The 12,940-nt window shown below is 44.2% G+C and overlaps 1 protein-coding gene across 6 annotated transcripts in view; it reads right to left on the bottom strand.

Annotated features, from left to right (window-relative positions):
* NUP107 (nucleoporin 107) overlaps window positions 1–12,940 on the bottom strand; it is a 45,883-nt gene that overhangs the window by 18,050 nt on the left and 14,893 nt on the right. For all 6 annotated transcript variants that reach the window (XM_075931457.2, XM_006121584.5, XM_089779772.1 and 3 more), the window contains 5 exons: window positions 12,073–12,144; window positions 10,505–10,593; window positions 6,344–6,422; window positions 4,917–5,030; window positions 368–458 (listed from right to left, as the gene is read on the bottom strand). In XM_075931457.2, coding sequence (XP_075787572.2) covers window positions 368–458; window positions 4,917–5,030; window positions 6,344–6,422; window positions 10,505–10,593; window positions 12,073–12,144 — 445 coding nt within the window. The remainder of the gene's footprint in view (window positions 1–367; window positions 459–4,916; window positions 5,031–6,343; window positions 6,423–10,504; window positions 10,594–12,072; window positions 12,145–12,940) is intronic.

Raw genomic sequence — 12,940 nt, 5'->3', positions numbered from 1 at the left:
ACAAGCAGCTGTTTGGTTACTATCACTGACAGAGCCAGACACCTGTAAGGACACCTTGGCAGTATCCTGACTGACTACATACATATGTGCATGCATATCAATAAAGTAATTTTTAATGTATTAGCAGGATTTGGTTGAAACACTTTCAACTTTCTTTAAAAATGGTTAATTTGAAAATATTCATAAGCTGTCATATCTAAAGACATAGAAGATTCTGCTGTACCAAACCTGTGAAAGTGTTTTCAAAACATAAAAGGACCTGAAAATGACAGCTAAGAGCCCAGTTTCCTTTAGACAGACCCAGACAAGAAGAAAGTCCTAGGTCTTCTATGTTTGCTTCAGAGAAATTTTAATCTAAGTACAGTACCTCCATTTACATTCGGATCATGATACAGTTTCCATCCTTCAAGAGTTGCAGCTCTCCAGGCCTGACCACATCGTTTGCACAGACGTTGTGCCTGTAAAATAATGAAGAACATTCTGAACAGGGCAAAAGAATGTGTGTTCTCTCCCATAGCAACACACAGATGTTAGAACATGGTTAATTAACAAAAGTGTTTCTTTGCGCACACTGATGTGCTTAGGTTTTGGCAAGTCTAAACTGAAATTCAAAGTGTCTAAAAAGTATAGGTTTTATTTTTCATTGGTTTTATTCTCCAGTGAATGTGTAACTTTTCAGTAGGTATTTTCATCTTTGCTGACTGTTTTATATCCTTCATTTTTAACTATAGCTGTTTAAGATCAAGTCTTCTATAGTTTACTAAGATTTACCCTGCGTTGCTCAGGTCCTTAACTCAATTAATTTCTGAGTTTTGGAAATGAAATGGTGGGGCTAGGGATGAGGGGTTCAGTATGCAGGGTGCCCCAGGAAGAGACAACTACCCCAGTCCTCTCTCACTGTAGCAACTTGAGGCCAGGTGAAAAAGCACCTCTCTATGGCTGCTGCAGCTTCAGAAGGCACAGCCAGGAGCGAGATGTATGTTCCCTGATAGGGGGTAGAGGAACCTGGGCCTGCTCCTGCATTCCCCAGCCAGAGTGAAGCACGCGGGGGATAGCTAGCAATGTTCCCGTACGAATCAGGAGGGGAGGGGTTGGGTGTGTGTGTGTGTGTGTGTGTGTGTGTGTGTGCGTGCGAGAAGAGGAGCTCCATTTCCCACCCTCCCTAAAGGATCTGTTTAGAGTCATTTTTGTATCTAAATAGGACTCATTCATGAATATGAAATAAGTATTGTGTTGTATGGTTTTCGCTAAAATATGCTATGGGCTTTGGAGATGTTAAAACTTAGTTCGTGTGCTTAGAAAATACAAGCCCAGACATGTCTGGGAGCATTGCAGACATGCAAAGCCCTGCAGAGACAATGACTAGGGAGGTAACAGCACCTAGCTGGGTGCTTTTGAACCCACTGGTCAGCAAGGGAGCTACAATTAAATGACTTGCATGCATGAGGCCATGCCAGGGGAGTTACTCAACTTTGAAGATTCAGCAATGCTTCCAGACATGCCTAGGCTTGTATTTTCCAAGCACATGAACTAAGGGTATAAAAACCAAACACAGGGGTCTACGCTTTGCCTCTCACTGGCAACACATGGGGGGCAGTCAGAAGGGCCACATGCCCCTCCTGCCACATCATAGGCAGAAGGGCAAGGGACCAGAGCCTCTGGCCAGTCCAGGGGCCTAGTGCCCAGAGCAGAGGTCCACCCAAACACCGGTGGCCATGGGAGGAAGCATAGTAATATGGCTCCACTTCTGGTTGACCAGCATGTCACTCGGGGGAGGGATGGAATCATCCCCTGCACTCACCAACAGGACACAGAGCAATGTGGTTGGCATCTAGGGAATGGAGCTGTATCACTTCACCTCCCGCTGCCACTGTGGGTGACAGGGGGAAGTCCCTTTTGTGGGCACCAGACCCCCATTAGTGCCATGGGCTACATCACTGGGGGAAGAGGTGGGATGGGAGCAGAGCAAGGGTGTGAAGGAGGCAGGGAAGGGATAGGGTTTGGGGCTCAGGTGGTGATGTCTCAGCCCTCCCCCAGGTGACTAGGGTGGGGAGGGGAGTTATGTGGGGGGGCAGTCAGATGGCTGGTGCCCCCCTGCATAGTTCCTAACCAAATCACCCATAGTCTCTCTCCTTCACCCACTTATACTGCAAGCAACCTGGACATTGAAAAGATTGAAGGTTCCAACTGAGGGGTCTGGCCCAGGGTTCAAAAGTTAAATCTGTGTACTATGGACTGCAATATTCCATGGAGCAGGAAAAAAAAATGCTTGAACTAGTTTACTGCCAGTCTAATAGGGTTGAAAGTTTAAACTGTGTTTATATTTTCTTTTCTTTTGGTAATCACTATTTGCCTATCAACAAATATAAACAGTAAAACAAATTTATAAGTGAGTTCTTCTGAAGTGTTTAGTAAATTTGCTCTGAGGGTTTACAAAGTGTGGTGTAAATCCACTTTCCATTGATGAAGTGGTGAACCAATTAATACATTAGATGGTTTATTCCTGAGGTACGTCCTGGAGGGATCTGGCTGGTGTCTCTCTCTTTGTGACTCATGAGTGGCTCTGGGAACATTCATGCAATCTAGCTGGGTGTGAGGTTTCTACATGCAGTTGTGCTGAGCAATAATAGCATCTGGAGGGGTTGCTGCTGGTCATTAGCAAGGCACTGAGAGAGCGCCCCGGGCTTGAAAGTTCATGGGTACAGTTGTCCCACAATCCCAGGCTGCATTCCAGGGTCATTCCATCACAATTAGATACCTAACTCTCCGGTGCTTTGAAAAATTCCATCCTTCGTGCTGGCAATACACATCAGGCTATATACTGCCATGAATAGTTTTACTCAAGAAGTCTGTTTTCCCCAAAGCCAATTTTGGTACCTGTCCTAGTTATATGAATATATAGCAGGAGTAAAAGGTTTAGGGGAAAAAATAGGCTTCAGACGACCGTAAACAAGCACACACTGTTGATGGTTATCCATCTCATGGGTTATCTAACTGATGTATCAATTCCATGATTGACAAAACTGCCAAAGCAATGAGGCCGACTGTTAAATGGTCATGCTTTAAGTCAAGTCTGTTCAAGATGCAGAATCTGCAGTCACTTGTCACTGTTGGGAATGACGATGAATAGGAAAGAGAATAAAAAATTATAGCTAGGTGGCACAGTGGGATGCTACTTTCATCTTTAACAAGTGACTATATTCCTTTGTTCCTAAGGTTATAAGATCTTTGGAGTAGGGACTTCTTTTCCCTCATTAGGCATAGGCACCATGCCTAGCATTCAGTCCCCCATCACCACCCAGCATGAAGACTTTCAGATGTTACCATAATACAAATATTTAATTGAGAACAAAAACCACTGGCACAATGGGGAGTTTCTACCCAAGAAAGAACCTGAAAGGGTGCTTCTGAATTGAGAGCACAGCACATGCTCACAGCAGGCTGACCTTGCAGTGACAGTGTGGTAATTCCTCTTAAATTGGTGGGCAATGGATTTAAACCACAAATTATGTAAGGTATCAAGAAAAAGCAGAGCTACATTCAGCCAAAGGAATAAGTAGAAGAGTAGCCTCTTTTGTGCTGGTCAAAAGCACGAATTCCTAATTCTATTCATTCCTATTTATGAGTTCTCCTGAGAGATTTCATTGCTGAAGTCCCTGGCAAGCCATAAAAAGCAACAGAAAAGGAGAAAACAGGAAATGAAGCCGTGTCATCTTTTCCTCATAGAAAACAGGAAATCTGGGTGCTGTTTTCACAGTTCCAAATCAAACTCAGCCATAAGAAAGGAAGCCATTCTGAATGTCTACTGCAGCCATGTAAAACCATCATTAAAGGGTGGCATCAGCAAAGAGAAAAGCACCCTTGCAATTCAGTACTAAACAGAAACCCAAGAAGAACTATGCTGTTTCCCCAATTTGTACAGCTTATATGAAAAAAGGAGGTGCACAAAATTTAATGGTCATGAAAGGCACAATTTACAAGCTCTTTCAGATGTTCCAATTGTTTCATATAGCACTGAGCAGTCAGTACTAAGCCATGTGAGTACCAAACATTGCTACCGGGGCAATGCACATGTGGTGAAGGAAGTGCAGGGCATGTGCCCCCTCCAATGTAGTGTGTGGGAGAACAAGGGGCCAGAGCCTCCGGGCAGCCTGGGTAACTAGCGGAGGGTGGGGGGAAACCTAGCACCTGCAGCAGGGCCCGCCTCCCACTCACCAGCAGTGATGCAGGGAAATGGAGCAGCATATGCATATGCTGACTTGTAGCACCAAGTCTAATTTATGGACCACAATGCCTGCCCTCAACTCAAAGTTGCAATGGTTTAACTAAAAGGTGTGATTTTAAGTTGATTTAGTTCACTAAACGCAACATTATTTGTGGACACTTGCATCAGTTAAAGCCTGATTTATAGTAGGGATTTGTTAGAGTGCAACCAACTAACTGTTTAACCAATAAGATGATGCTTATCCATTAAGGATGCTGGTTATACTCAGCTGACTCCCAGGGACGCAGCTTCACTGCAGCAGTGAAGCCTCTTCCCTGGGAGCAGAGCAGGCAGGCCTTGCCTGTTCAGCTCCTGGGGAGGAAGCTTTACTGCAGCAGGAAAGCTGCTTCCCTGGGAGCCCATCCAATGCTGGCTTGCTCATTTAAGCTTTATACTGTGGAGCCCACAGAGCATAACTGCTGAAATTTTCACGGTTTCCTATTTAACTGACTTTTAACATCCCTTGTTTATAGTGGTATAGCTAACATGATAGCAGCAAGCTATCATCAATCAGCACCTGCAATTCCATCAAAGCTAAATGGATATAAGTGTGTTCATACAGAAATTTGTACTGGTTGAATTAAATCAGTTTTAGAAGTGTTTGAACAAGTCCTAGGGAAAAGAAAGGACACTATAGGTTTCTGTGGCTTACCTCATCTGTCATCCCAGCTCTGATAAGAGTGAAAAGGTACTTGAGTAACCTTGCATCATCTTCTCGATCCAAATCATCAAGTGGCATTTTCTGTCTTATGGGGGCATCTGGGTCCTACAAGAAAAAGACGATGAGTCCTCCATCCCACGCACCACCGACATTTCTTCTGTATGCAGGTCTCAAAAATTATGAATGATAGTAAAATCATTTGATTCATTTTCCCATGTTGACAGTCTAACTAGTCTGCATAAAAACCAGCATTACATTTCTGGTCTCTCTTCTTTACCTCCCCAGTCACTGACCCTGAGAGATCCCCATTCATCAATTCCAATCCTTGCACCTTCCCATAAACCCTGTCCTCCTCACTCCTTTTACCACATTTACCCTTTGTAATATGCCTCACCAGACCTTTTCCTTTCTTCCCTTTACTTTTGAGTTCTCCTAGAAGGCCATCTACAATGGTTACATTGACTTCCTCCTGTCTCACTCTTATGGATCCATTCCAACCTATTTTCTGCTATCTTCAAAACACAAACCCTGAATGCCACAAGCCACCTCCTCCTGAACAATTCTCAAAGTCTACACTCAAGCTTCTTGACTCTTCTTCTGTATTAGATATAGGTGATTGCTCTTTCTTTCTGGACAGGCCTCCCTAGGTTTTCAATATACAAGAAATAATAATAGTATAATAGCAGCAAGAGCTCCACATAGGATTGGGGTTTCATCATTGATAGTGCTATGCAAAAGTGTACCCTTAGAGAGGTTACAAATAGTGCTGCACATCCAATTCAAATAAATGTTTTTGCCTTATTTTCAGGTCTCTACACCACAGCCCAAAACTGAATTTGACATGGCGCTCTTTCATATGCCCCACTGTGCTCCCCTCTTCCAGTGACATCATCCTCACATCTGTTCATCAAAGTAGTCTCCTTTGTCTCTCAAATTATTCCTATAAGGTTTTCAGAAGTGAGGTTTCAAGTGAAGGGGCCAAGACAACTATCACATTAAGACGAGGCTTTAAAAATTGAATAAGAAAGGCACTTGCTATTTTACTGCCACTTGTCCTTTGTCTATTCCATCTTCCTTTATTAATTTATGATTCTCACATGTAATGGCAAGTCAAATCAAGATAATTTGCTCTTCTGCATAGAAATAGTGTTTGTTTTGAAGCAACTAACATTTCAGGGCACTTAAAGAAGTACCATAATGGACAAAAGCCAGCTGCCTAGACAGCATACATAATTCCTCCAGGTTTTCAGGGCTGTCATCATAACACTGAAAAAAAAATCTATTACAGGAGTTTTTCCCCATTTTAAAAAGATAGTTTTCCTGAACTTTTAGCTTAAAAAAAACCCAAAAAACTAGTTACCCCAAAAATCCAATTGACACCCACTGTGAAGCCAAACCTAATTTTAAATTTCACTTACTAGTTCAGTTACCAGTGGACGAGTACTTCCAATGTACGTGCTAAACTGTCGCTGCTTCAAAATATGTAGTGTGTTCTCCCTAAAAGCAAGGAAAAATGTTCTTTTGAAAAGAGACATTTAAGATATCAAATGTATTTTCAAAATAGTACATCAGAACTAAGTAATGGATACTCTGATTCTTCACAAGATTGGTTCTCGATTATCAATTTCTATGTTTTCCCTTGAGGCCAATAATATTGTTGGGCAAATACAACTTGGAAGTAGACCACCTAACGGATACATGATCAAACTCACCTAGGTTTGTTTCATTCATCCAAATAATGGAGTAATTTCAGTACTGTAAACCTGACTGCATATTAAAATTCTAAAGTCTGTCAGCACACTAAGTTCACTTCAGGATTCCAGAACTCATCACTGACTTTTCAAGTCTGATTTAAAATCCCCAGTGAGATTTGATATTTTCTGACTTGATGCCATTGTTGAGAATGAGTATGACATTATTGTTGCCAAGGCACTAGAGACACAGTAACAGTGACAAAGCCTTGAGCAAAGAAATAATAAGGTGCAAGAGAAATAATACAATGATCTGTTCCTTTACTTGCCCCTTATTAACACAGACATGATCTATTTCATCCATCTTAAATTGTAAAATTACTATGGCATGATGGTGCAATAGGGCGCTTGCCCTGCACTGGCACACTGTGGCTGGGAGCCAATCTCAAGTGGGCTTGAGGCAGCCAATCAGGGCTCTTGGACAGGAGGCATTCACTCTCATTCCAGCTCCGGAGGGAGAGGGACCTAGCTGACTACTAGTGGGAGTACCTTGGATAGAGCAGTGCTGGGGAAAAGAAAGGTGATCCAGGGGAGCTCAGGCCTGAATAAACCCCAGGCTAAGGCCTAGTGACAGGGGTCCAAAGAGGTACTAGGCTGCAGAAAAGCAGCCAGGGCAGGAATAGGCAGCAGGTCCAACCCAACTTAGCAATGATGAAGTGGCCAGTTCAGAATGCACTTGCTCCTGAGAGAAGGGGCAAAATGATGAATGGTAGTGGGTTATTAAGGCAAGTGGTGGCTTAGGGGTAACAGGGTTCCCTGGGAGGATGCCAGAACCTGGACAATGTATAGGGCAATACTCAGAGCAAGCAACATCCTGGTCTGGGCAGAACATGGTGGAGAACAGGGAAAAAGAAAAGTACAGTAACAGCATGCAAATAATCAGCAGGAAGAGGGTGCTCTGGAACTTGAAGAGCTAATCACCAGATTGACCAGCAGTAGGCACCATGGCAGTGAGTCCCAACCTGTTACAGGTGGCTTACCTATCATTAGTTATTAGAAAATTTACCTGGCACTAATCAGGTCCTTAAATCAAATAAGTGTTAGAGGGATAGCCACGTTAGTCTGTAATTTTAAAAATGAGTAGTCCTGAGGCACTTTAGAGTCTAACAAAATATATAAAATAAAAAATTGTCAGTCAGTCTCTAAGGTGCCACAGGACTACTCATTTTTAAAAGTTGTTTTCATATAAGTTTTGTTTGTCTTCATTACAATCATTGTTCTGGGGTGGGGCTGAGGATGAAGGGTTCAGTATGCAGGCTGCCCTGGCAAGAGGGGACAACTCCAGCCCTCTCTCACTACAGCAGCTTGGGGACAGGTGAAAAGTGCCTCCATGGCTGCTGCAGCTGGCGGACATGGCTATGGGGGACACAGACACACATCCTCTCTAAAATACATAGTAGCTAGCTGTCCCTTTCTTCACCTCTGCATCCTCCTGGCCCAATGGGGTTATAGCTTTCCAGGCCCCATTTCTGGCCCCTTGATACAGATACCCAATGGCCATTCTGCAGTATATCTCCTGCCAGACCTCTCCCCCCTTTCTGTTTGATGAAAAATAATCAAATTCCAGGCACATCCCATTGTCCTGACACCAAACCCTGACCTTGCTGTAAGTTGTAAGAGGAAGCTGCATACCAAATTTGGTGGTCCTATCTCTTATTGTTAAGGAGGAGGAGTTCTTGAACAAATGGACTCTCAGATGGATGGACCCCCCCGTGGACAGGAGCTGCTGAGGCAAAGCAGTCCCTGTCACGGTGGCGGGCCGCAGACGGGGTTGCTTCATGGCAGCAGCTCCTGTCTGCAGGAGGTTCCAACTGATAGAGGCAGCTGCATGGGAGGGTGGAAGCAGCACCACAGAGATGGTGCTGGGGGCAACTGGCTTTTAAGTCAGCTCCCCCCCCCCCCCCCCTTGCTGCATCTGATAAAGAATATGGGGTAAGACTAGAACATGTCATCGATGTTGCTAGGGTCCTTAACAATTCATTTTTCTTTCTTGGAAAATGAAAAGAAAATGTACATGCTTCATTTAAATCATTGCTCTGGGGTGGGTTCAGTATACAGGCTGACTGGGGAAAGACAACTACCCCAGTTCTCTCTCTCTGCAGATGAGCTTGGGGCAGAGGAGGAGTGCCTCTCCATAGCCACTGCAGCTCCAGCAAGCACAGTTGGAAGGAGGGAGTGCATGTCCCCCAGTTGCAGCAGGCCCAGGTTAGGCTGGATGGGGAGTGTGGAAGGAAGACCTTGTCCCCTAGCAAGGGCAGTGCTGGGTTGGGTGCCATGGCTGACGGGGGAGGCACACACTTCCTGAATGGAACAGACACAACTGGGGAAGAGGGTAAGACACCCCTTTCCACATTCCCAGCACGGAGCTGCCACAGACTGGGGGCGGAGGGAAGGGACAGCTTTCCATCAGCCCAGAACAGAGCTGTTGTGGCCAGTGGGCAGAGGCGGCACTTTGCATGCTTTCCTTGAGCCCCTACCTTTCCCGAGCCCTTTTTCGACATTCACTCAGTTATGCCAATTTTGAGGATGGTACTTGATTTGGTGGTTGTCTCTCTTCTGTTTAGTTTTATGAGAAGCAATCCCATTTCAGGCACATCCTGTTTTCCCATCACAACCTACCCCTTACATTGTTTTAAAATTACAATAAGAGAAAGCTGTATACCAATTTGGTGATCCTAGCTCTTACTGTTTAGGAAGAAGTTTTGAACAGACACATGCTCTTCTAATCTGCTATGTATTTAAGACTCACCCAGCCTGGCTTGGGTCCTTCAGGAAAGGGGGCTGGTGGTGTGAGGGGGAAGGTGCAGGAGTCAGGCCTGGGAGTTGAGGAGGGGCTCATGGCAGGGACTGGGGAAGGGAGGCTCATAACAGGAGGTGGGCTTAGCCACCAGCTTCTCCCTTGGGCTGGCCCGGGATGGCAGGGGCTGCATGCCACAACAGCCCAGGTCAATATCTGGCAGTTGTCAGGGTAGACTAGGGTGGTAGGGGCCATGCTGCCAACCAGCAGTTACTCTGTGGGGCTGGAGCACTTGCAGCACCCCTGTGGACATTCATGAGTATAACTGTCCCTGCTCACACCCTTTTTTCCATCTGAAAAACAATTGCATTCCATGCACATCCCATTGTCTTGGCACAACCAAACCCTGACCTTGCTTTAATATATGGTAAGAGGAAGATGCATACTAAATTTGGTGGTCCTAGCTCTTATAATTCAGGAATCATTCCTGAACCATCAGACTTGCAGATCAACCGACTCTAACATATATAGTAGATTTCTATTAGGATAGTACCTAATGACCTCAAACAGTGATTGCACTAGACAGTGTATACACTATACTGACACTTCTTGGCAGAGAAAGTTGTAATCTAGAATTCTGACAACTGAATAGACAAAATGTAGAAGAACAAGGCAGCAATAAAATCAGGTGTGACTGCATAAATTAGACAGTGGTGTCAGTAACCTAGCCACTGTAAACTAAAAGATTATTGTCCGTTACATATGTTGCTCACAAAAATAAGGAGATGTGAATTATTTGCAAGGGTAAATTAAAACCAGGGAGTGAAGAAATACACTGAATCCTCTCTTTTTTGGGGTTCAATCAACGATTGACCAAAAACATCCTTAAGTTTTAAAATCGTTAATTTTTAAAAAAGCTCTAAGAATTAAGAAAAGAAAAAATGAATGGAGTCACCAGTTTTTTAAAATCTAAGAGTAAATTTAACAGTTCTATCAACCATTATGGCTTTTAAAACTCGTAGGAAGTATGCAGCATACAGAATACAAGAGAAAATTTCTGAATGATCCTTAATGATGATCCAACAACTCACCAATATACAGATTTTGCATAGAACTCAATGTTGTCAGAGAAATCTCCAATTTCATCCTTGGCAATGCTCTCTAACCAATCCACCACCAGCTGGAATATAAATTTAAGCTGTTTTTTTAAAAACACACCTATTACAAATATAACATCAATCTCCCAGCCCCATCCTAGTCTAGTCATGAGCTGTACATACACATCTCCAAATCATTCCACTCCTCATCTAAGTAACTAAGCCCGACCGATTGCGTGTCCAATATCCACTTTTGTTAGCCATTCTTGTTAGAATTCCACTGGTTAGCAGCTTATCATGCTTCATATGTTGGCTAGTAAAGGATACCCCAGACAGGTAGCTTCAAGATTCCTAATCTTTTGCCTTTTTCATATTAACCTCAAGAATGTATCTGGCCTCCATCAGTGCAAACACAGACAGATTTCTGCCTTCATAAATGTAATTGTGCATATAATCCCTAATGAGGTTATATAACTAAGTAAAATCATTTTGGAGAAATATACAGTGCTAGAAGCAGTTTAATATTCTACATAGCTTTTGTTATAGTTTCTAACAGAGTATAATGAATACAGGCAGTCCCCGGGTTACGTACAAGATAGGGACTGTAGGTTTGTTCTTAAGTTGAATCTGTATGTAAGTCGGAACTGGCGCCCAGATTCAGCCGCTGCTGAAACTGATAAGTTTCAACAGCGGCTGAATCTGGATGCCAGTTCTGACTTACATACAGATTCAACTTAAGAACCCCAGGCATCCCCAAGTCAGCTGCTGCTGAAACTGATCAGCGGCTGATTCCAGGAAGCCCGGGGCAGGGGCTTCCTGTAGTCAGCCACTGGTCAGTTTCAGCAGCAGCTGACTTGGGGATGCCTGGGGCAGAGCAGCTGGGGTGCTGCTGGGTTGGTCCAGTAGCGCCGCTCCTCGGCGCTACTGGACCAACCCAGCAGCACCCAAGCTGCTCTGCCCCAGGCGTTCTGATTCAGCCGCTGCTTAAACTGACCAGCAGTGGCTGAATCAGGACGCCTAGGGCAGAGCAGCTGGGGTGCTGCCGGGTTGGTCCCGTAGCGCCCAGAGCGGTGCTACAGGACCAACCGGCAGCGCCCCAGCTGCTGTACCACAGGCGTCTGGAGCAAAGCCGCGGAGCACGGGGGCAGCGGGACAGCCCAGACGCGCCGTGGCTGTCCTGCTGCCCTCTGGCTACGCGGCTTTGCTCTGCTTTGCTCCCCGTCCCCCTGGTCTACAGACCAGGGGGACGGGGAGCAAAGCGGCGGAACACGCAGGCAGCAGACAGCCCAGACACGCGTCTGGGCTGTCCAGGGGGACGGGGAGCAAAGCAGAGCAAAGCGGCGGAACACGCGGGCAGCGGACAGCCCAGACGCGTCTGAGCTGTCCGCTGCCCGCGTGCTCCGCCGCTTTGCTTCCTCTCCCTTGTCTGCTGAAGACCAGGGAGAGGGCCCCGTTCGTAACTGCGGATCCAACATAAGTCGGATCCGCGTAACTCGGGGACTGCCTGTATTTAAAGCTCGCTAACTTATCTATTCCCATAATTTTTGGTCTATAAATCATACCTGGCTTTGTCGAACCAGTGAGTCCCTCTGAAACAAGATGCCTACAGCTGTCTTTTCACTAGCATTTAGAACCTATTTTTTAATAAAAATGTCAGAATGTTAAAGGGGGAAAAAAAACAGGAAATAAGTTAATATACACTGACCTGCTAAGTTTTATATCAGTAGCTTATTTAAAAAATACCGAATTATATCAAGAAAAAAGGATATACTTTCATATACCATAAAATAAAATTACGTATAAACAAATCAGTCCATAGGTGACGTTACAAATTAGATAATGGTAGCAAATACTGGTATACTTTGGATCCTAGTTAGGTTGCTCAAGTATGTATTTTACATGTATACAAAAATTTTTTAAAAATGGACACTAACTCAATGTTCTAGGTGCCCTCAAAATAAGCTACAAAATTAAAAACTGATCAGCACAATGTTCTGCCTTTGCCACAGAGATCTAACTTCACATAAAACCCTCACCAAAACTAGGATGAAAGAGGCTCTTGCTAAAATACAGAGGATTTCTTGGGGTGGATGAGATGGAGCAGAGGATCCATTTCTGATGGGAGTTTCATTTGGAAATATGGATTGGACACATCTCCTCAACTGAAGCAGTACTAGCTTGAGATATTTTATGACAAACATAATTTATAGCTACGAATTTTACAAAAGAAAAAGTTACTCCACTTAGTCTTTAATCTCTTTAAATATACTCTACTAGCATAGGCTGGAAACATTGCTTTGTAACAACAAGCAGAGAGCGAGATAAAGGACACTTTTCAAAATTCTTCAGTCTGCATTTATAAGAAAAATTAAGATGACAAGATGCTAAACATTTCAAGGCCCCCTAGATCATTCAGATTACTTGAAGATG

The sequence above is a fragment of the Pelodiscus sinensis genome, chromosome 1 (genome assembly GCF_052426305.1).
Source record: "Pelodiscus sinensis isolate ZL-2025 chromosome 1, ASM5242630v1, whole genome shotgun sequence".
Classification (NCBI taxonomy): domain Eukaryota; kingdom Metazoa; phylum Chordata; order Testudines; family Trionychidae; genus Pelodiscus; species Pelodiscus sinensis.
The sequence above is the reverse complement of the archived record's forward strand: the minus strand, read 5'-3'. Positions and strand labels throughout refer to the sequence as shown.